The sequence below is a fragment of the Achroia grisella genome, unplaced genomic scaffold, assembly GCF_030625045.1.
Source record: "Achroia grisella isolate CSIRO2021 unplaced genomic scaffold, CSIRO_AGI_Agris_v1 utg1244, whole genome shotgun sequence".
Taxonomy (NCBI): domain Eukaryota; kingdom Metazoa; phylum Arthropoda; class Insecta; order Lepidoptera; family Pyralidae; genus Achroia; species Achroia grisella.
The window spans coordinates 535,470-559,462 of record NW_026712605.1 but is presented as its reverse complement, the minus strand read 5'-3'; the positions used below and the strand labels follow the sequence as shown (position 1 = coordinate 559,462).

At 34.6% G+C, this 23,993-nt stretch overlaps 2 protein-coding genes across 5 annotated transcripts; one reads left to right on the top strand and one right to left on the bottom strand.

The window, feature by feature from the left end:
* The first annotated feature begins 382 nt into the window (after positions 1-382).
* On the top strand, positions 383-6,704 carry LOC131854706 (homeobox protein PKNOX2-like). Of its 3 annotated transcripts, XM_059205844.1 has the most exons (7): positions 383-636; positions 1,286-1,404; positions 2,298-2,465; positions 3,775-3,999; positions 5,071-5,261; positions 5,779-5,923; positions 6,571-6,704. In XM_059205844.1, the coding sequence occupies exons 1-7, from the start codon at positions 621-623 to the stop codon at positions 6,595-6,597; spliced, it is 891 nt and encodes a 296-aa protein (XP_059061827.1). In that variant the 5' UTR covers positions 383-620; the 3' UTR covers positions 6,598-6,704. The 3 variants fall into 3 exon arrangements, with proteins under 3 accessions (XP_059061827.1, XP_059061826.1, XP_059061825.1); XM_059205843.1 differs by lacking the exon at positions 6,571-6,704 and having other exon boundaries at positions 2,307-2,465; positions 5,779-6,287; XM_059205842.1 differs by lacking the exon at positions 6,571-6,704 and having other exon boundaries at positions 5,779-6,287.
* Positions 6,705-9,558: 2,854 nt separating this feature from the next.
* Positions 9,559-22,793, bottom strand: LOC131854703 (adenylate kinase isoenzyme 1). Of its 2 annotated transcripts, none has more exons than XM_059205840.1 (5): positions 22,720-22,793; positions 11,847-12,036; positions 11,090-11,238; positions 10,097-10,267; positions 9,559-9,745 (listed from the first exon to the last, which is right to left on the bottom strand). In XM_059205840.1, exons 1-5 carry the CDS (start codon positions 22,720-22,722, stop codon positions 9,671-9,673), a joined length of 588 nt encoding a protein of 195 aa, XP_059061823.1. In that variant the 5' UTR covers positions 22,723-22,793; the 3' UTR covers positions 9,559-9,670. The 2 variants fall into 2 exon arrangements, with proteins under 2 accessions (XP_059061823.1, XP_059061822.1); XM_059205839.1 differs by lacking the exon at positions 22,720-22,793 and adding an exon at positions 13,794-13,940.
* Between the last annotated feature and the right edge of the window lie 1,200 nt (positions 22,794-23,993).

Genomic DNA, 23,993 nt, shown 5'->3' with positions numbered 1-23,993 from the left:
GACTCAAACTCCCATTATTATGTTAGTAACTATTTTGTGATTCGTTAATAATATTAAAAAAAAAAGTAAACGTTAAAGCTTTTTTAAAATTGGTTAAGTATTTTTTGAGTTAATCCATTAATTTTCCCATACAAAGTCCAGTCCAGTTTATCCATACAAACAAAAAACCAAATCTCTACTCTTCAAATATATACTCTTTATAATATTAGTTCGGAAATCTGCTATACTACAAATTGGTATATGCCTATACGACCTATTTTGTGTGATAAATAATATTTTTTTAATAATGGCCACTAAGAAAATTCTTTTTTTGTAAATTTCAAAGTTTTAATCATCGTGACAAGCGACAACGCACGTCGGTGTCAATTGTCACAAAAGCGCATCGATTTACAAAACAAAAACGCGTCCATTTCCAAAAGAGACGCCACAGTTCGAACATCTAAGAAATTATCTCAATTAATATAATTTTACTAGTTTAAATATAGGTAGTTATGTATACGTTAAGTCAAGAATAAGTCTAACACTGGCAGTCGCTGTCAGGGCCGAAGTGGAGTGCGCGGGAATTTAATTTCGACGTCGTTCAAAAATTCATCACGCTGCGTAAATCCGTGATAAAAGTTATGAAGATCAAACTGCGTAAGATGTTTGTTATAATATCATAATTATCCGTTCCAAAAGTACAAAGTTAGCTATATTACAATTATTAAATTTACTTTGAAATAGAAAGAGAATTTAGTGAAATAAACTTAATATAAGCACTTTTGAATAGTCATATTTTTATTCTACCACTCATTCAGAACGCAGACTTATCACAAGAAGAATGAGATATTTATATAATCTTATAATTTTTGTTGTCCTGAATCTTCTTAAAAATACTGACATCTTAAAAACAAGAATAAAAAAAAAATGCGTGAATTTTCATTATAGTAAGAAACAGTTGAAACTATTAAAAACCTACGGTTTTGCGACCAAGTTGACTTAGTTTATAATTATAACACTCAAATACAATCATACAGAATTGGAAACCTATCAATTTTAATCTACTATCATAGAGAATTGTTAGCAACAGCGCTATGTCGAAAACTAGCAGAGCCTATAACTTACGCATAACTATCTTACGTATGGATACCGACTAGACATTAGCACATTAATTTTTTTTAAGTCCATGCATAATGAGTTGGTCAAATTCGAACCCACGACCTGTATATCTGTAGTTAGCAACTACGCCACGACATTACAGAACAAATAGACAGAATACCTTGTTTCTGATTTACTGTATCTACAGCGCGCGATCGGTTCCCGTCGACCTCGTCGACGGATGACAACGAGAGCGGCACAGATTGGGACATGGATGCTGCACGGCATCCGCAACTCCTGCATCCGCGACATCCGCCGCCGCCACAGGTAACGATCACTTGTTCCATCCACTGTTTCGTATATGTACCTGTTCCGTAGATGTATCTGTTCCCTGTCTGTATCTGTTCCGTATATGTATCTGTTTCCTGTCTATATCTGTTCCGTAGCTGTATCTATTCCCTGTCTGTATCTGTTCCGTGGAGGTATCTGTTCCGTAGTTGTATGTGTTCCATAGCTGTATCTGTTCCGTAGCTGTATCTGTTCCCTGTCTGTATCTGTTCCGTGGAGGTATCTGTTCCGTAGTTGTATGTGTTCCATAGCTGTATCTGTTCCGTAGCTGTATCTGTTCCCTGTCTGTATCTGTTCCGTGGAGGTATCTGTTCCGTAGTTGTATGTGTTCCATAGCTGTATCTGTTCCGTAGCTGTATCTGTTCCCTGTCTGTATCTGTTCCGTGGAGGTATCTGTTCCGTAGTTGTATGTGTTCCATAGCTGTATCTGTTCCGTAGCTGTATCTCCTGTCTGTATCTGTTCCGTGGAGGTTATCTGTTCCGTAGTTATATGTGTTCCATAATAATATCTGTTCCGTGGAGGTATCTGTTCCGTAGTTGTATGTGTTCCATAGCTGTATCTGTTCCGTAACTTGATTAAGTTGAAACTACCTTCTAAAATTTAGGAGCATAGTTAATCTAATAAGAATGTAAGTAGTTCATATTTAGTTGAATAGTTCCTTAAGTATTTTATAGTTATCAGATTACAAAATATAAATACAATCAAAATTATTAGAATCGTTTCCAAGATACACGAACTAGTAAAAATATTCAGTACATTATTAACAAATATGTCGCAGTAGTACATACTAAATACAGTCAAATATTGGGTTGAAAACCTTATAATTATGTACGAGATGAAATCCAGCATTAGTTAATGATTTACCTTGGAGATATCGCAGGCGATCATGGTGGGATCAGTGCGCAAGAGACGCGGGAACCTGCCCAAGCAGTCTGTGAAGATCCTCAAACGATGGTTGTACGATCACCGATACAACGCTTACCCGAGTGACGCTGAGAAACTGGCTCTCAGTCACGAAGCCAACCTCACTGTGCTGCAGGTAGAATAGAATAGAATAGTTTCAAATTAAAAAAAACACAATATCGTATTAGGTCTATTACAGACTCGGTAAGATACGTCAAATTTACCGAGTCATAAGAATCAAACTATAAAATATTTTTTCTTTCTTTCTTTTAAAATTTAGAACGCGGATACAAGTGATGCGTTGAATGGATAGAGAGAGAAGATTCAAAGACTATACACGTTTAAAATTAGGAATTTACCTTTCTAGCTGAGAAGAACTGACAAGAAACTCTGCTCTTATTCTTTTCAAATGAAATTGTACAAGTCTATAAAAATAGAGATTCATTTTTAAATTCAAATTAGAAAGAATATAATGACCACCAGCGTATGCTATTGCAATTTTGTCTGAAAAAAAAAGAGATAGAAAAGGAGATATTCTAATCATTGGCCGTAACTCAAACCGAATAAACTCGAAATAGAATAGAAATAATTAAAATGAACTTAATATAAGCAATTTTGAATAGTAATATTTTTTATTCTAATACTTATTTGGAACGAGTCTTCACAAGAGTGCAATAAACTTGCGTGAGCATCACGCAAGTTTATTTTAAGTATTTTTTTTTCTTTTCACAGACATAAAGTCCGTGCTCTTATTATGTTAACCTTTTACATATCTGTTTGACTTAAATAAATCAGTATATCTATTTTTTATTAAATAAATATCTATTTTGGTCAGGCCCCATATAACAATTTTGTAAATAATTTAGTTGTAATTTTACATTTTTATGTAAATGCAAACTACCAACTACCACTAATTCATAAGAGACAAAATAATTAAATAAATTAGATGTTCTGATTGAAGCAGACTAGTCCCCACAAGAAGCAGCCGATCACGAGTATGACGGGTGAGCCAGTCATCAGTCTAAAAACGTCGTATTTATATTAACTAGGTTAAAAAAAATTTTAGTTATTTGCATGTCTGTAGTTTTACGCAAGCAAACGGCTTAACCGATTGGAATGCTTTTTTCAGAGTTGTATAGTTACAAGTTTTCCGTAAGTAATATATATGCTTCTTAAAGAAAAAGTTATTCTTCTTATTTGATAAGCGTGGTCGTTATGTAGTGGAGTGAGAAGCAGATGTTATCCGCCTTACGACAGCTCGCTATTTCTCCCTACTGGCATTCTTGTACACTCGTAATGTGGACCGCCTACCTTTGCCTCTGACTTGATCGATCCATCGCTTGGCTGATCATAAAAAAGTTATAACCTCTTCTTATTTCGATACGCATACGAACTCACGGGTTAAGCTTCTACGCAATATCTAGCCATGAGTTAAATATTCTCAGGTATGCAATTGGTTCATAAACGCGCGCCGCCGCATTCTCCCAGAGATGATCCGACGAGAAGGCCACGACCCACTTCACTACACGATCTCCCGACGCGGACGCAAGCAACCGGGAGCAATGCCGGGGGTCGGACCTATGGTTAGCTTGGACGCTGCATCCACGTCAGGACTCAGTATGGCCCCTAGCAACATGACTGTTACAACATGGGATGGAGTCATTGTAGAGGTAAGTTTTGGTTTCTTTTTTCATGTAATTTATATATATATATAATCTGTATGTAGGCATGTAGACAACGGTTGCCACATATACTCCAGGAGAAATAAAAATAATAAATAAATAACAAAAAAATAAACGAATCCAGAGGAAAGGAAGGCATATATTTTTCGATTATGGCATTTATTTTTAAAATGAGTGTTTGTGGTTATTTATTCGTAGTTTTGTCTTACACGTGACCTGTTACCCTCCGATTGATCCACCGTCCAATTCGAACGGGGATCGAAATTACAGCTCAAACCCCTAGCGGTACCCTCAGACTAAAGTTGTATCCGTCAGGCGGGAGTTGGCCTTCAGCCGCTCCATAAGTCCTTCCTCGAGTTTAGAGTGCCATCTGCACTTGCCCCTTTCGTCCGTGTGAAGCTGTAAAGCGTGGCACAGCATTAGAGTAGTAACGTGAATATGCATAAATACTCCCAGATTATTTGAAAGTACTCGTATAGACTATCAGATCTTAAAAGAGCACAATTCCATCATCATCCATTAAAAAAATGGGTTATTTTTATTAGTTAGGTTACTTCAGATGTAAATATCGATGTGATTTGTGTAGTGAACTTTGGGACTAGCGTTACATATGTAATTATTATCACTTACGTGTTATCAGATATTAGGTAGGTACACAGTTTTTTTTATCAATTTACTGATCATACTCAACTCTTTCTGATTAATTTAATTGATAATTCTATTAATGTACAAATTTTTATGTTATTTGTGTTTGTTCACAATAAGGTTCATAACGAATTTATGTGATATCTCATTTAGGTACTTGAAGACTATATTTTTTCAATTTTCCATAGTCCCAATCGAATCAGAGTTTGTCTTAGGCGACTGATATATAAAGTTTTTTTTTTCTTATAAATACATACATAATTTAACTAGAAAATCCTAGATCTATACAAACTATAATAGTTATAAATATAAATGTTTGCACCGTGCCAGGAATCAAACACGCTAGATCACCGACGCGTCAATAATACAACGTATAATTGAAACTAGTGTAACCACATAATGTTTATTTTAAAGAACCAAGCGGATATCCATCACGATTACGGTGACGGTCTACTGGTGTACCGGAGCGAGGGAAACGAGCTGGTCGACCACGAGGAGGGGTACTCGAGCGCCATCAGCGAGGAAGAGGTCAAGTACGATCCGTCCGTGTGGCAGTCCGTTATACGTTACGGGCCGGAGGAGACCGAATTGCACCCAGCTTCCAGGTTTATATTATATATTCATCATCGTAATTATAAGTTTACCCTCTAAAAGTTAACGTGTAATGGCAAACCTGGGCCTGTGCCCAAGAAAAATCAGCAGATTTTGTCAAACTGAAGAGGAAACGGCACTACATATCCTATGTGGTTGTAGCCCACTCACGCATAAACGCAATATCCTTTGGAAAGTTTTCAACTCTATCCTGAGGAGATAAAAACCATCGCTCCTGAAAAAGAGTGACTATGATAGATCTATGTGGGTCGCATTGCTGTAGCACTCTGACAAGCATCTGACAAATGGCCCAAACCCTCTAATAAAAAATAAACTCCCGTGATATCACACATGCGTTCCCATTCCAGAGGTCTGAGATATCATAATTTCACTGCCTAATTTGCACACTACAACCGAAACACAGATTACAATGCAAGCTGCTTGGTAGCTGAAATAGGTAAGTCTGAGGTATCCACAAGAAGACTTTTTAGTCTATTACTCATTATAACACTTTCTACGAAACTTAACCAGGACCGGCGCAGTAGTAACAGTCGCAACAACAGAAGAGCCTCTACACCAGCTTACGCCAGTAAGCGAGTCGTGGCGTCCTCTGCATCACCCCCAGTTAACGCACCTACCCCAGCCGCCGCAGACGTTGCACCCGCGACGGATGCAGGTGAGCACGCCGCCGCTGCAGCCACCGCCGCCCGTCGCTGTTGAACTGGAGGTCGCCACTACTGACATGTGGTGCCACACCTAATCTCTAACTCCTACTCGTAGAGCCAGAGTTACTATGAATAACGAAAGGGGCATTAAGGCTTAAAAGGATTTTTTTCCACAACTGATAAGTGGTGCCACATCTAATCTTGAAACTCCAACTTGTAGGGCCAGACGTTTATGGGATATCTATCTATAGTATTTACTTAACAAATATTCAGTTTAGCAGTTACATAATCCTGATCCATCTTCTTGGCTGAGAGACCAGAGAGAGAGGCCAGAACAAGCATTAAAGTTGGAATATGATATAGTTTAAAAGGCTATTAACACTTTTAGAAGAGCGTTTAATTTAGCTGATTTTTATAAGTATAATAATTAGTAAATCACGGGATCTTACCACGGTTTTTTTTTGTTGAGTTCCCGATATTTCGGCAGTGTTTCAACCTCTATGATCACGAGTAAACTGAAGAGCAGTGGGTAGAAGGTAAATAAATCTTCAGAAAGGTAAATAAGTCCAGTGATTTACTAATTATACTTATTAATAATGACCGCGTCAAACTTAAAACAGCTGATCTTTCTAATTTTCTATGAATGTTAATATTTCAGATAATGGAACGTGGAAACGGCTTTTAATCTAAATCACTAGATACTAATTCCAGCTTTAATTGTTGTTCTAGCCTCTTTCTTTTTTCTCTGATGTAATTATATCAAAGAAATAAAATTTCACATAAAACGATGAACCGATTTCAGCTTGAATTTTTTGAAAGTCTTATCGAGTCCACCACGTAACTTCTGCAAAGTTTGCACAAGAATAAATACGAAATTAAACGCATAACATTTGTTGGATTGTGTTTTATCCAAAATCAATGTTGGTTATTAATTCCAAGATTGTTCAAATTGTAAAAATATCTTCTCTACCCATTTATGGTCTGTTGCTACTTTTATATTAAGTAGCAACAGACCCTATTACAATATCAAAAAATTCGTTAATTCTAATCTTGTAGGCGACGTCGGTGTTAAAACAATTAGGTCTATATGCATGGATTATAAGAAATACATTATTAGTTTTACAATTTTGTTTTATACCAGAATCTTGTTTAGTTTCGTTATGTAAATAAACGTTATGAAATATTCCTGACTTTTCGTTTAAAACCTTGTAGTTTTCAGTTTTGACATTTGTTTTAATACCGGCATCACCTGAGTAAAACTCACATAGCTATTTCTTAAGATTAACTGCATTGGTTGGTTTTGCTTCTACTGACTGAAATATTGTCTATTATTATTAATTTATGATATTAAAAACGAATTATCAATTCAGGGGGTGCCGGTACGCGGTGAGAGAGACCAAGATAAATTCAAGTGTCTCTACTTACTCGTGGAGACTGCAGTAGCAGTACGCCAGAGGGAGATGGAAGAAGAAATTTTAGCCTCACTTTCATTTGCATAGGTTTATATTGAGCCTCTTATTTCAATCGCTACTGATTTTTAGGGTTCGTCTTTTTATTTTTAAGTAAGTTTACGGCTTGGCTACAAGGCCTTTACGCCAAATCATATCTCATTTCAGTAGTCCAGTACATATTTAGTGTAGCCATTTATATTCTAAAGGAAGTTTTAAGACTTCGTATTAAAGTAAGTTTTCAATTGTAATTACCTCCAGGATCTGAAAATATTTACCAACAAAATTAATTCTGTTCTTGTTTTTAAGTATTTTCATTCCCAGCTAGAAATGTAGTTACATAATTATTATGACATATAAAACGGGTTCTCTGTACCTACCTCACAAGCAACCTATTTTTAGTAAGGATATTGATCGTTCGCTAAAAATCTAATATGTTTCATTTTAGAAAATAAACCAAATGAACTAAAACTTTAGAAAATAAATGTTTAGTTCATTCGTCATACTCGTGGACATCCGTCATAATTAAACCAATTCAATCAAAGCAGTAGCACAGATAAGAGAACAGTCTATTGCAGTAATAATAATTCTCAAAAAAATAAGAAGGTAGTTCTTAATTTTGGTTATAAGTGAAGCAATTTTTTTTATGTTAAGCAAGTGCTGTAGTTTTAGGTATACATATATGTACAGTTTTGTTTAAGATAATCTTTGTTACTACTTAATCATTACAATAAACTGATTTCTGGTGATTTGAAATACTATTATTGTTTCATTAATTATATTATGAATATAAATATAATAGTAATAATAATACTAAATAAAAATTCACACAGCGTCCTCGAGTCCCAAGTTAATTGTTTTATAGGTTAGACTGATATTAATACTTATGTAGATGCATTTTTTGGTAAATATATAATATACATAAAAGACACAAAAAAGAAACAATCGATCCCTCGCACGGTGCAAATATATTCATCATACACATGAATATATTTGCACCGTGCTAGGAATTGAACACGAGACCATCGGATAGTAAAGCGGTGTGCTAAACCACTAGACCACCGAGGCCATCAGTTCACAATGTGAAGTTCGAGCTGATGTGATGAATTTTCTGGCAATGAGGCCAGCTATTTTTTGTATATCTTTAAAATGACGAATGAACAGATGAGAAGTGGGTTACATTAGGTTGTTATCAGAATGTAATAAAATAAATATTATAATAAAATCATTTAATCAACAAGTCATTAAAATTAATTAAAAATATAATATGTACATAATTGTCTATCTGTACCATCTGTACAGTCGCCTTCATGAACATTGGCAAAGATTCAAATAAAAAAAGATAAAGCACAGAATGGCAGCAAGTGACAGCTGTCATATTTTGAGTGTTTTCCACGGTAGCAACTGCACTACCGAAGACGGCTGCACGGCCCTTTTGTCTTTCCCTGAGATGGGAAAAGCGAACCAAAAAAACAAGATGGCCACTATAAATAATGTGTAATTTAATTTTTTATTCGAAATTCAAATATTTGATTCGTTCGTACTTATTCTTGGTTAGTTGTAAATAAAGTACGTTTATTTCTTTTTAAAAAATCTTGCATTCTAGTGCAGTACTTAAAATTGGAATCTTGCTGTGAGGAAATTATTATTATTGTTTATGTATATATATTTTATATCTCCCTTTGATGGGGTGTTAAACTTGTCATTGCGGGTAAAAATCACCAAACAATGACAATTATAAAAAAAAATGATTATTATTATTATTATTATGATATCAATAAATATGCTATGGCAACTGTGGTAACATGATGTTTTTCACTTTATTTAGTTTTAATATATACGTTATATTAAGGATGTTGAACAATAGAAAAATATCGACATCTGAGTGAGAGATATGAATATCGATGACAGATGTCAGAAAATATCGATACATCGGTCTAATTTCATATTTAATTTACTTTTCTTAACTCCTCAGACATCCAGTTCTATCTGGTTTCTAATCATTTTGCGTTTCGAATTACTTTATTTTAGTATAAGCAAAATTTTCCGTTCATATTATTGTATGTCACTGACTTAACATTTATATACCGATATTATCGAAAGTCGATGTAAAAATGTCGACATGTATCGAACTTCACTAAGTTGAATTTATTGTTGCATATTTTGTTTCCTTTTTTTGTCTTTGTGTGTGATTTTAAGACTCAATAAATTCTATATATTGACTCATTATTGAACGTTGACAAGTGTTCACAAGTAGATATATGAAGCTGACTGTACTGCGTGCTGTGTGCTGCTGTACTATATGGTGTCTCAGTTAGCGACCAGGGGGTCGAGGATCTTCTGCACTTCTCCAAATATATCATCAACGGACGCCTCCGCGTTTATCTGTAAATATGAAAATAAATTGACGATTGTTAGTCTCACTAAAACTTGAGAACTGCTCGACTGATTTGACGTAATTTTGTTTATAAATACTTGTAGTTCGTCCGACGAGTCGTCATAACCGTCTTCGCACGGGTGTAAAAGTATTATATATATATATATATATATAGAAAGGTTTATATATACATATAAAATAAACCTTCCTCTTGAATCACTGTATCTATTAAAAAAATCGCTTCAAAATCCGTTGCGTAATATTAAAGATATTAAGCATACATAGGGACGGACAGACAGCGACAGCGACTTTTTATACTATGTAATGATGATGAAGTACATAGAACAAGTAATACGCACCCTCCTAAGTTTGTCAGGGTACTGCGCGAGGACCAGTTCGTTGTTGTCGATGAATGTTTTCAGCCTGAGTTTGATTGTTTCCTCGTTGTCGTCGGCGCGGCCCGAGCTCGCCGCACGCCCCAGCAACCTCTGTGTCAACGTCTCCGATGACGCCTCGAAGTATATTATAGCCTGAGGTAGAACCAAAGGTAAGTTTTGTAACTAAATTCAAAATCTGATATTAATGTTACTTAGGCTACAGTATATTATCCTAAGTTATAAGAAGAAATGATATTTGATATTGTTATAAATACATTTCAGGACAGACCATTGAACTTGGCATCCATTTAGATCTCATCTCTTTTGTCGTAGAAGTCAACAATCAAGGCATATATCATAATATTAAACTCGGCTATCATTTCACATTTATATTTTTGATGGGATGTTTATTACTCTTTCACGCAAAAACTACTGAACGGCTTTTGATGTCACTTTGCAGTAACATAGCTTATACATCCGAGTAGATGCAATACCTTTCTGCGCATATAGAACCGAAAAATAAACATATTTGATTAATATTATAAACGCGAAAGTTTCTGAGAATGGATGAATGTTTGTTACTCTTTCACGCGAAAACTACTGAACGGATTTTGATGTAACTTTACAGTAACATAGCTTATTCAGACAATAACCAACAAATAAACATATCTTATTAATATTATACCGAGAAAGTTTGTGAGTATGGATCAATTTTTGTTAAACTACAGTAATATAGCTTATACACCAGAATAATATATAGGCTATAAATTTAACGCGAGTGAAACCGCGGCACAGCTAGTAATATATAATATTATCCACCACGGGCATATCCCACCCTATAACCGAAACACAATCTATACAGCAAGCTTCTTGGCGGCAGGAATTCGTGCAACAGAGGTGCACAAACAGACAACTTTATACAAAGTGTCCTTAGGGCAATCATTATTAAGTAATGAATATACACAAATAACTTACAGTGACTGGAGCGATGGCCTGCTCGAACGCTATACCCTGGGATTTCTCACGCGGGTACCCGTCGATGAGGAAACCCTTGGACTGATCTGCACGCGCCAGTATCGCCTCTTTCAGCAAGTCCAAAACGATTTCATTTGGGACCAGCTCACCTGCAATTAGATATTTTAACTCTTTATACTACTACATTTCATTTAAATTTAAATTGAAAAGATGGTTACTCGAACTTAAAAATGCATTAGTATAAGTTGTATGTTACAGTTAAATTGTAAATTAAGTATAAGTAAAAATGAGTGTCGTTATTCGCCAATAAACTGCAAAGCAGTTTGCCGATAATTGTAAAAATAAATTGTATATATGTAATACTTATAAATAAATTAAAAATATATATATATAAATAATAATCTCAGGACAATTCACACAGCGCCATCTAGACTTAAGTTAAGCTAGCTAAAGCTTGTGTTATGGGTACTAGATAAATGATACAAATAATACATAGATATATTTTTTTTCTTAATACATACATATTATACATAGAAAACACTCAGACAGATACAAACAATCATACTCATGAATACAAATGTTTGTGCCGTGCGAGGAATCGATCCCGCGACCATCGGACGTAAAGCGATTATGATTATTATATTACAAAAATTAATCTAGTTTCATTACTAGTTGTAGAAAATTGGCGTAGGGTACGTTTTGTATGGCGAGGAGTCGAGGACATGAAGGCTTAAAATACCATAAACAAGTGACTTACCCCGCTCCATGATAGAGGTGAGGCACTTGGCCCTGTCGGAGCCACTCTTCACCTCCGCTCTGAGCAGATCCCCGGTGGACAGGTGCGTGAACCCGTACTTGGCGATGATCTTCTCGCATTGCGTGCCCTTCCCCGATCCAGGACCACCCAGCACCCATACGATCGGCTTCTTCGATGTGTCTATTGGCGCCTGGAAAGAAAGAAGAAGAAGAAGAAGAAGTTTAAATTTTTAAAATGAAAATATGAATGAGCAGCTTTACCGCAACACGCTGACGTTCTCATTACTAATAATATCTCCGATAGGTTGCAGTTGATAAAAAAATACAGGTCAAGTAGAGTACCATGAGAAAATTTGCACAGATTTAATTTTAGTAAAAGAAGCAATACTATAGAAAAAACAATTAGAGATAATAATGAAATTGTAGAAAATTTCAATAATTTTATGGATATAATCGAGAAATTAAGCGAGGTGGGCATTAATATCAATAAAGATTTATTAAGTATTATGATTTTGTACACTTTACCACAAAGCTACGAAAATTTTCGCATAATAATTGGGAATAGAAACGACCTACAACATCCAGAAACTTTAAGAATAAAAGTAATTAAGAGAACGATTGATGTAGTCGAAGCAATGCATAATTGTACAATATAAATGATAAACAAATGAAAAACTAATACGTACAAAAATAATTTAAATAAGAATAGGACAGTTAATACTCATATGAACATTATGCGAAAAACTTTTGTAGTTAAACTACAAGGACAAATTTAAAATAAATAAGAAGAAACTGACTTACTAATAACACTAGCAATGTAGACAAAATTATATACCATGCTTAGATAGCAGAAGTATGCACATGACGCGTAACAGATTGAACATTTAAAGAATGATGTGATGGTAATAAAATTCCATGATGATAAACTTCTATCAGAAAATTGCTAGACACAAGAGCTCTATCTAAACCTAAAACTATAAAAGCTGAGTGAAATTAAACATTCATCAAAGGATTGTTATAGTGGAAGTGTTATAATGTAGACTCTTTTTAATGTATAATTCAGGGGGAAAGGGGATCGTTAGTAATGTGGATTGATGATCTCACTGCTAGCAAAATACCATGTCAGGTTGACCTCCACGCGGTTCCACCTGGAAACCATCGTGATAAAATATCGGTGAATTTGTCATGATGGGCTAGCTGACCTGACCTCATGGTCATCTTATCAACCTCCACTGGTGTCCAGCGTAAACCATTAGCGCAGGCGAGTGCTCCATTCCATTATCATCCATAAAAAAACACTGTAGTTATACCCATAATACGAGTATAAGGAGGAGAGATTTTATTATTTGTTTCTTGGCATTGAATAAGCTCCGAAACTATTGGACCGACTTGAAAAATTAATCTACCATTCAATCCTACATTATTCCTGATAACCGTAGGCGATAGAATATTAAGATGTTAGGGATCGATATGAAAATTAGGATATTGTAACCCAACGTTTTAAAAAAATCCAAATAATCCTTATATATGTAGTAGCATACCTACGCTGAAATTATCGACAATAGAACAGAGTGATGTATAAATAATGTTTTGGGATCTATTAAATCGATAAAGTTATAATAATTTTTCTCATATATCTTTTATTTCGACAGAGATCAGTTTCATTTTTATTATATTTTATGTATAACAAAAATATATCAACATAATTCACATAGCGCCATCTAATCCTAGCTTGTGTTATGGGTACTAGGTAACTTATACAAATATATCAATACTATTTTACTGCAAATACATAAATATTATATATAGAAAATATTCAGACACTACAAACAATACTCTGTACAGTACAAATGTTTGTACTGTGCGAGGAATCGAACCCGCAACCTTCGGAAGTAAGGAATGCTAAAACCGCTAGATCACTGAGGCCGTACAGACTTGTATTAAGTACCTTGGCCTGGTAAGCTTTACACTTAGGGGACATACACTGAAGGGGACAAGGGGGAGCTTTTTCTATAACAGGCTCTTCGCACGGTCGACACTTTTTTTCATCCATTGTCTTTGATCGACAAGACTTGCTCTATACAATTTCAAACGACTCTTTCTAATTACATATAAAACACAATTAAAAATTCATAGACTACGATAGGAAGTTTGACAGAAACTGCCAATTTTGTAATGGAAGAAACCAGAGATATTTTTATGGAAATATACAAACTTGGTTAGTAAGAATGACTTTATACGTAAATGCGTATAAAAGTAGATATATATATTACATAAGACAATAAATTAAAAAAAAACTGTCTGTATTTGTTATATATGAATCGACTGGACCGATTTTGACTGGAATTTCACTCGCAGATAGCTAGTGTTATATGTTATTGTATTTTAGATTCAAATAATAATATTTGGTATAGATACTAGAAGGAAATATTTAAAGTTTTGTATGACAGAATTCTTACACCCCTAGACAATATACCAAGTTACTCCCTAAGTCATAAATAAACAGTAGGTATAAATTTTATGTCATCTAGTAAGCAAATTGGATACCCAACCACTATATTGTATACAGAAATATCAATTACGGGCTGTAACGATGAATATTTTAAACAGAAGAAATATGGGACACCGCCGCTCTGAACTCTATCGATTTTGTTAATTGAAGTTTATGTAAGTTTGTAACAAACGTTGAAAACTGTAGTTTATTTTTTAACGAACTCTTCCATTGCCTTTACCGCAGCTAGTTTTTCCTCTTCAAATATCTGGAAGGACTTATGGAGTGACAGAATGCCAACTCCTGCCTGACGGATACGACTTTAGTCTGATAGCGCCGCTAGGGGTTCGAATCTAGGTCAGGCCGTCGTAATTTCGATATATATGCAATATAAGTTTTTATCACGGTTTCGCTCATGTTAATATCATAGCCCGCGAGACAGCAACAGGTAAAGGTCACCAATTCCCCGTTTTAAACTTTTAAGATGGTTATAGTTGTGTTATGAAGCCTAATGAAAATCAGGATCCGAGGGTAGGTTGAGGAGCAACGACAACGTAAACATGTAAAAATTCAGTCATTTCCTCCATGTTCAAATTGCTATCAAATTATGGTTAAACCTGGTAATTATTTACGAAAATCGTCTCTGGCTCTGGTACTAACAATGTTGTCAACCGATTCTAGTCCACTGTAATCATAGAAACAGCAACACGAGAAATGGGCAATATACTGCATATTAACTGGGTACATACTACCTTTTTTTAATTGGAGAAAATGTGTTAGGATAACTAGGTGAATATTTATATTTGGAGAAAATCCTTCTTTTCTTTCATTTTGACTACTCTACTACTGAGACTCCTAGTCAATAGAAACTATATTTATGTTTAGTTTGCTGTCTACATATATTAAATCTTCAGCCATGTCCGATGCTAACTGTAGAAATAACAATCGGAATGGTCAGCTAACGTCACGCTGACGTCAGCAAGAGCACGTCACGAGGTCACCTCGATGGATTCTTATTTTTGGCTCCGTGTTTGTTATGACGGGCGATCTTGTAACCAGAGAGAGTTCATGGTTTATTGTTTAAGATTAGTCGAACTGGTAATGTAATTGTTGATAATGTGTTAACAATTGAGGCCGCCGTGACACCAATGGAGGATGATAGCATGAGCATGAAGTCAGTTCACTCAGACCGTCGAGGAGAATTAATCACGATTGTTTCTAGGGGGGAACAAACGGAGGTTGCCCTGTAACCACAAGGCGAATGAGGATAAGGTAAGGGCAATGAGGGCAAGGCCTACAAGATCAACGAGGCCACCATCCCTATTACTAACAATCACGACAATACCGTATACATAAAACGATTGGGCCACTCTATGGCAATTTTTTTCCGGACTACTTTAATGCTGTTGGCCGCAGCTAGCCTGTACAGCTTCACCAGACGATAGGGGGCCAATGCAGATAGCACTCCAAACCAAAGGAAGGACTTATGGAGCGGCTGAACGCCAACTCCCGCCTGACGGATACGACTTTAGTCTGAGGGCACCGCTAGGCGTTCGAACCTCGGCTCAGGAAGTCGTAATTTGGATCCCTGTTTGAATTGGACGGGGCGTCGCCGCATCGCTTAGAGACGGACGGGGGATCGATCGGAGGGGAAAAAGTATTATTGTGATATGCCTTTTGTGACAGAATTCCTCTATAAAAACTGTAGAAAATGTTATATTAATTTATACTGTTTTTAATGAAATTAGAATGCCAAACAAGTTGTCGGCCTACCTGATCGGTAGTCAATGGTAACAGTCGCTTATGTACCTTATTATAACTATGGACATCACGTTATCATGTGACGTCCAGGATACCACTCATGCGTTGCTATTCAAAAGGATTACAATGTCATGCCTCCTATCTTATCATTTCAGTGCTTAATTTGCACTCTTCAAACAAAATACATTTTACAAAGTAAGTTGCTTGGTAAGATGTGTTGGTGTCAAAATAGTTGAGAGACTAAGGTGACGCAGTCTACTGTTTTTTTCCACCCTACTTTATAGTCTCTGGTTAGTCATTAAAATTTCTTACTTATTAAGTGTCTTTAACATTTAATCCTCTATTGATAACGCATAACTGATGTTATCATAGTATATGCACTGATTGTTTGATGTTTACTGTTTTGAGCTCAGCTGTCACCTTATTACCTTTTGTTTCAATAGCGTGTATTTATTACTACCTATTTTTATAAGACCCTAGAGTCAGAGATTTAAAAGACCTTATAAAACCTAGGCTGTGAATACTATCAGTTTAAATTCAATAACAAAGATAGTTAAACAAATACAGTAAGATTGGAAATTCCTCCTCTTTCCTCTTTTTGAAAATTCATAATTTTTCGAAACTAAAGCAAAATTGACTCAGATACTTAGATTGAATCCAAGCTACGAGTAGATACCTACAGATAATGTTATAATTAAAGCTTGTGTAATCTATTTAAAGATTGACAATGACCGTCAACGAGATACAATGTAATTTGTATTAGTTTCAATCTTAGCCAGGTATAGACACCCATACAAACACTTATACAAATTTAAATGTAAACATTCGATGCATCTACCACATTGTATTTATATCAGTTGTCTAGTACCCAGACCACAAGATCTGGTTGGCTTGGGACTAGATGGCGTTATATGATTTCTTCGGGCCCTGCGCAATAACACGTGTCCAACCAAAATTAGAGTATAAATAAAAATATCGATCTTTAAATATCTTATATACAGCTCGTATTGTGATTTGTTTTTTTTAATAAAAAAAAAAATACGACAAATACACATTCTTTGCACACATACTAATTTCCGTCCGATCCATCCCCGTCCAATTCAAAGTGGAATCGATCAGACAGAATTTACGACGACTTGAGCCGAGGTTCGAGACCTAGCGGTGCTTTAAGATTAAAGTCCTATCCGTCAGGAAGGAGTTGGCCTTCAGCCGCTCTATAAGTCCTCGCAGGTTTAGGGAGACATTTGCACTCGCCCCTGTGATTCAATGAAGTTGAACAGCATTAGCATATAGTTTACTAGCAGTCCCGGCAAACATTGTTTTGCCTTAAAATAAAAATAAAAAATTTAGAGGTGGACTACCCCTAACATTTAGGGGATGAAAACTAGATGTTGGCCGATTCTCAGACCTACTCAATACGCTCACAAAATTTCATGAGAATCGGTCAAGCCGTTTCGGAGGAGTATGGGAACGAAAACTATGACATGAGAATTTTATATATAAGATTATTTTATTTATACTCTTTATTGCAACAAATACAGAAAATAATTAAAATAGTAAGTATGTATTAACTGATACCCGAAACGGTCTTTTCGCTGAACAATTTCTTGCAGACTACCTTTGAGTGGATAGAGAAAGTAAAGATAAGAAAAGTTTAGTTCGTATTTTTTTGTAGCTGGTGGCTAGTAGAGAATTAACTAATAAATACATATGAACATACAACATAGTGTCACCTAGTTTTTAAATTTTGTTATTTCATGGTGTACCTGAACAGTAGTTCTTCTACCACTAAAACTCCTCGCTTCACACCACAGAACTAACACTAACGTCAATGTATATAGCGACTTGTACTTCAGGAGTTCGCTGTTGCTGCAAGGTTTCATTTAGAAAGAAACGTGGCCTTGATAAGAACGCTGGCCTGTAAACTAAACATAAAGCGGTAGCGTGCCAGCTGGCACCAACACGATCACACCACCGGCAATCTCGCTATTCACTGGACTGTTTTGGAGAAAACATCACTTTATATCCGAGATATTTGGACCGGGAATAGTCGACCTTCTGTGTCAATTGAGAACGGGTTCATTAAGATGTTGGCAATGAATAGATTGAAGAAATAATTAGTCAACCTACTACAAAATAAAAGGGCTCTGAATAGAACTGTTTTTTGGTAAATTAGATTTTGATCTGATCTTAAATATGTTTCTCCTACATTGGTATTTAGTTTTAAAATCAGAATTTCCAATTCCCTGATATGCCTATTTATATACTAGCGACCCTCATTAGCTTTGCACGGGGGTACAATGTATATCACAGAAGTTTTAAAACATTATGCACATATTCTACGTAGAAACCTTCCAGCAGAAATTGTCTAAATATTTGTTTTGTACTAATATTTCCTCTGGACCAAAATCCGTTACGTTGTTTTGATGTAAGCGGAAAAAGACAACAACAGCGACTTTGTTTTATATTATTTACAGATATTGTTGGAAATTTTGGGTAGCCCCAAGGCTAGACTGTATTGGATATGGGCCTATATGATTATATAATAACCGGTAAAGCAGGAGTTTCGAGTAATAACAGCATAGAATGAAATGTAATCTGGGACGACACTCGACTAAATAGAGTAAAGATATCAAATTTATAGCAGGACATCTATGTCCGGGGAGCATTTTAAAAGATGGTCTATGAGAATAGAATAAACTGATATTTAAGAGCTTTGGAATATAGTCACACATTTTCTATCTCACTCGGAATGTATCTGTATAAGAAGAATGAGCATGAAACTTGTATATTGTTCTTTTAAAATATTTGTTATTGAGAGGTTTATATACAGACTAGTCTTACATGTATGTAGCTCTTTTAAAGTATTTGCTTGTAAGAGGTCTACATATATTCAAAGTCGACCATTTACAAACATAGCATTACATCTGTGTTTATATTCTTAAGGATTCTTTCAGAGAATTACGAGTACTTTGCAAATGTTTCGGTAAATTCTTAATCGGCATTTTTTTAAATCAGAAAGTCAATTTATGATTACGTTAGAATGAAGATACTGTGGTGCCTATAGTTCTCCACCTTGCCCCTATTGAAATCAATCATTACTACTATAGTAGTAGCACAGATAACATAATTGGTAGTAGTATTATAAAATCGTAAGTCTAATTCAACAATTCAATATTTTCTACGTATAATTACTAAAAATCATGGAATTTTACTTTGAATGAAACTTAATACGTTTTATTTTTATTGAGTTCGGCAATTTACGTCGATAGAGCTGTTCTCATAACTTCTTTAATTTTAGTTTCTTTTTTATACTATGACGTTGGCGAATAAGCGTACCATCTGACGGCAAACGGATCTGATACGACACGACTCAATTTTGTATTGTATACATTGATCTCTTATCAGATATTGCGCATTGATAACACTGTTTACAAATTGATTGTACAACATATAGCGGATATTGAAGCATCGTTGACGTAAAAGAGAAAAGAACAATATTAGAGAGAAACAATATTAATTTACATGTTACGTTTAAATAATTCCCCCCACCCTGTCGATCGATCCCCCGTCCAATAGAAACAGGGATCGAAATTATGACGGCCTGTGCCGAAGTTTATTTTTTTATGGATGATAATGGAATGATGCACCCGCCGGCGCTAACGGTATACGCTGGCGGGGCACCAGTGGAGGTAAGTTTTCAACTCTACCACCCTAACAGTACCGTCAGAACCTGGACAAATTTTAGTTACCCTAGCAATTTTCCAACGAAATGGTGGCAAACCGGGATCTTTCAGCAAAACCAAATCGCCTGAGTATGAGGTCAGGTCAGTTAGCCCATTGTTACAAATTCACCAAGAATTTATTACAATGGTTTCCAGGGGAAACCGTCCTGAGATGGTACATTGCTAGCAATGGGGTTATCAATCCACATACTAACAATCCCTTTTCCCCCCCTGTGCCGAAGTTAGAACCCCTAGCGGTGCCTTCACACTAAAGTCGTATCCGTCAGGCGGGAGGCGTTGGCCTTCAGCCTCTCCATAAGTCCTTCTGCGGGTTTGGAGTACCTGCACTCGCCCCCCATCGTCCGGTAAGCTGTAAAGGCCAGCTGCGGCCAACAGCATTAAGTAGTCCCAAAAAAAGTTTAAACAATTAATAAAACTGCGGCTTCAAAACAATTTAACTCCACTTCTTAGTCATTCCAGTTTTGTTTCAGTCGTGAAAATATTAAGACAGATCTGTTTGTTTGTTACACCTACAAATTTACAATATTAAGTGTAGTTAATAATAAAGCAATAGGTCATAGACAAGTTGTTAAATATTGTTTTGTTTCAGTAGTGAAAATGTTAAGACAGGTCTGTTTGTTTGTTACACCTTCAAATTTACGATATTAAGTATAGTTAATAATAAAGCAATAGGTCATAGACAAGTTGTTAAATATCGTTTTGTTTCAGTCGTGAAAACGTTAAGACAGGTCTGTTTGTTTGTTACACCTTCAAATTTACGATATTAAGTATAGTTAATAATAAAGTAATAGTTGTTAAATATCTATTATTTTAGTTTTACATTTTGGCGTTACATGTATTTATATCTGAATTGAATATATGTCTTACCCAACCTTTATCTATAAACATATATATATATATATATATAAAGGTTATAATATAGGTATATATATAAGGTAATATATATAACAACAATGTAGGTATATATAAAGATTTTCTTAATAGAATATAGGTACATGAAAGTTTATTTTTCTATAATTAAATTGATAATAATTGCCTAGAGAATTTTTTATATATGGAAACTGCGAGTAGGGTATGCTACCGTTTAAGTTATTTATTATTATATTTACTCTAGCTATTTCAGTATATGTGGAAGAGGTGATATAGTTGAAGCAATGGATCCATTGCTGACAATGTATCCCATTAGGTCGATCTTCACGTGGTAATGCTAAAAACCATCGTGATTAGTCATGGATTTCTTGTGAATTCACCATGATCGGTTCAGTAAGCTCATTGCGTCACCACTCACCACCATCCTGTCATCCTTTACTGATGCCTCGTTAGCGTATATCTTTGTTGCAAAACGGATCACTTAGCCACCATCATAACCGTTCGAGTTTTAGTTATACAAATATCATCTATACATTTATACATATATATAAAATTGGAGTGTCTGTTTGTAATATTGAAATAATCATTTTTTACTACATGCATATGTATATAAATACATTAAATAATCCAAAATAATATTTTTTACAATTTTTGTCTGTCTGTTTGTTCCGGCTAATCTCTGAAATGGCTGGACCGATTTTGACGGAACTTAGGCTACTTTTATTTTAGAAAAATAAAGTTTAATTCCACCCGGACGAAGTCGCGGGAACAGCTAGTATAACATATATTAATAGCTGACCCCGCAAATGTTATTTTGCCATATAAATTAATATCGCTATTAAAAAATATATAGGTTGGCAATAAAAGGCTACAAGTGTAGGGCTGTATGTATTCTTTCACGCCCCATTATAAAAAATATTTTAATATTTTATCCAAAAATATAAAAAAAAGATATTAGGAGTGGACAATAAGTAGCCGATTCTTAGACCTACTAAATATGCATATATAATTTCATAAAACCGATAAAAATAATATTATATAATTATTATACATTACGTATATGTAGATATAATAATAAAAAATCTTTATTAGGATCTTTTAGACCGTTTTTCCTCATTGCTTTCTGTATACCTAAAGGTTAGCTGGTAGAGAATATCATATAATTTAACTTCCCTAACCATAGATTTCTATCTAGGCAACCACATGTTAACAACTAGGAATTTGTGGGCAACAATTGGCGTGGGTGTATTTTTATTGAGCTACATCAATATGCTTTAGACTATAAATATCATAACTACTCTGTTTGTTTGTATAAGTAATTTTGTAATAAACAAAACGAAAATGTTGAACATTATATTCTGTTTATATTGTAAATATTTACGGAACATCTTCATTTTTCAAAAAGGATGATTTACACCTGTTACATACTAGCTTATGGGTACATAATTATTAAATTATTCTTTATTCAAGTATATAAGAAGTTATTTTGATGTGCCCAATTATAAAAAAGTAAAATTCAAAATGAAAGACAATTTTGTTTTTGTTCTATAGGCTCCGGCGTTTTCGTAGCGTAGAGTGTACTAGGTACAACACTAGTGTTACGTAAATCAACATGTCAACCATTTCCCAAGAAAAGAGATCTTTATTTTGAGAAGGTTAGAATTATATAGATTTGGCTTCGTTTCAAGGTCGCTAAATTCGATAACGAATAATTAAATATTATCAAAGTAATGTAATGGAATTAAAAAACGTAATACATACCTATACTTAATTAAAAAATTACATTATGCACCGAACAATTTAACATGATTCATCAATCTCTATGTTAGTACATATATAAAATTCTATTCCCAATTAAAAAACATTCTATTACCTTGACGACAAAACATTAAAACATATTTTAAAAAATGGAATATACTATAAGAATTATCTATAGGAAAAGCACGGACAGTTGGCTTTACTAACATTAGAAACGTATTTTAATCGTTAAAATTAATTAAACTTACCATTTTATTTTATTAAATAACGAAAAATCCAATTGGTTGCTGTAAAGACGCGCGAACGTCCGTCTTACGCGAAGTGTGCGACCAAACTGCGGTTCCATTGTCGGTCAAGGCCAAGGAAACTGTGCCAGGCAGCCAATAATCCGCGTGTGACAGCGCGGGAAACTTCAGTATGGCGGGAAAGGCGGATATAACCCGCCCAACCCTAATATCATGGTGGCATTTCATACAAAACAATCTTTTGGGCAGGATTGCTTTACTAATAACACAGATAACTTAACATTACATACTAATAGAATATTTTGTTGTATAAAACTGTGATACAGATGTAAAAAAGTATAGTATATTTAATTATTGCATTATATAAATTGTCCTTATGAAGGTATAAGCCTGTTACTATAATAATATTTTTTTAATCTGTGCAAACATTTTTTTAATAACAAGCTGTCTGTTCCATAGTTCCAATATTGATTTTTTTATCTCAAGGATGAAAACCCTTGTAATACGTAGTTTTCATTGAACTTAATTGTTCTATAGTTTTAGATATAATTTTGTTCGTTTGTATAAAATAAAACTCTATAGTACCTACAATAGAGCTTAGTATAAAAGGCTACATTGTTCACAAGATATAAATTGATATCTTTTGAAGTCAGCTTTGCACTAAAATATTTGTAACCAAAAATAATTTGACAGGAAATTTTCAATATCATATAAGTAGGATGTAACTCTACAACATAGAGTAGGTACTATAATCTAAAAAATAATAATAATAGTATGCATAATAAACAATTAGTCATAACTAAATTATGAATATAATTTAGTTATGCCTATTTCTTATGGGCTTTGCTCATTTTATAATTCTCATAATGGCACTAGTGGACGATTATGGGATATGTATGAAATTTGATTGGTTCGCTCATTCCTTTATTCATAATATATACAGCGATAAGACCGCCTTTTGTACCCATATACTAAATATTGTTTTCTTTTGTAGATATGTTTTTTATTATTATTATGGTGCAATAAAAAAAAATATAAATAAAAATACACGTTCTAGTCGATGGAACTCTTGCCATTTCTTACAATCGTCTATCATGCTTAAATGTTGATACGACAGGACCTCAATTTTGTACTTACTTGGTGTAACTGTGCTTGTTGTGGTCTTTCCTTTCCCTTCCTTATGTCTGAATAATAATTTTCATAAATTAATCGTGATGTATCGTTTCCCAATATTATTCATATAATAAACGATACTAGGGTTGCAGGCCTCGGTGGTC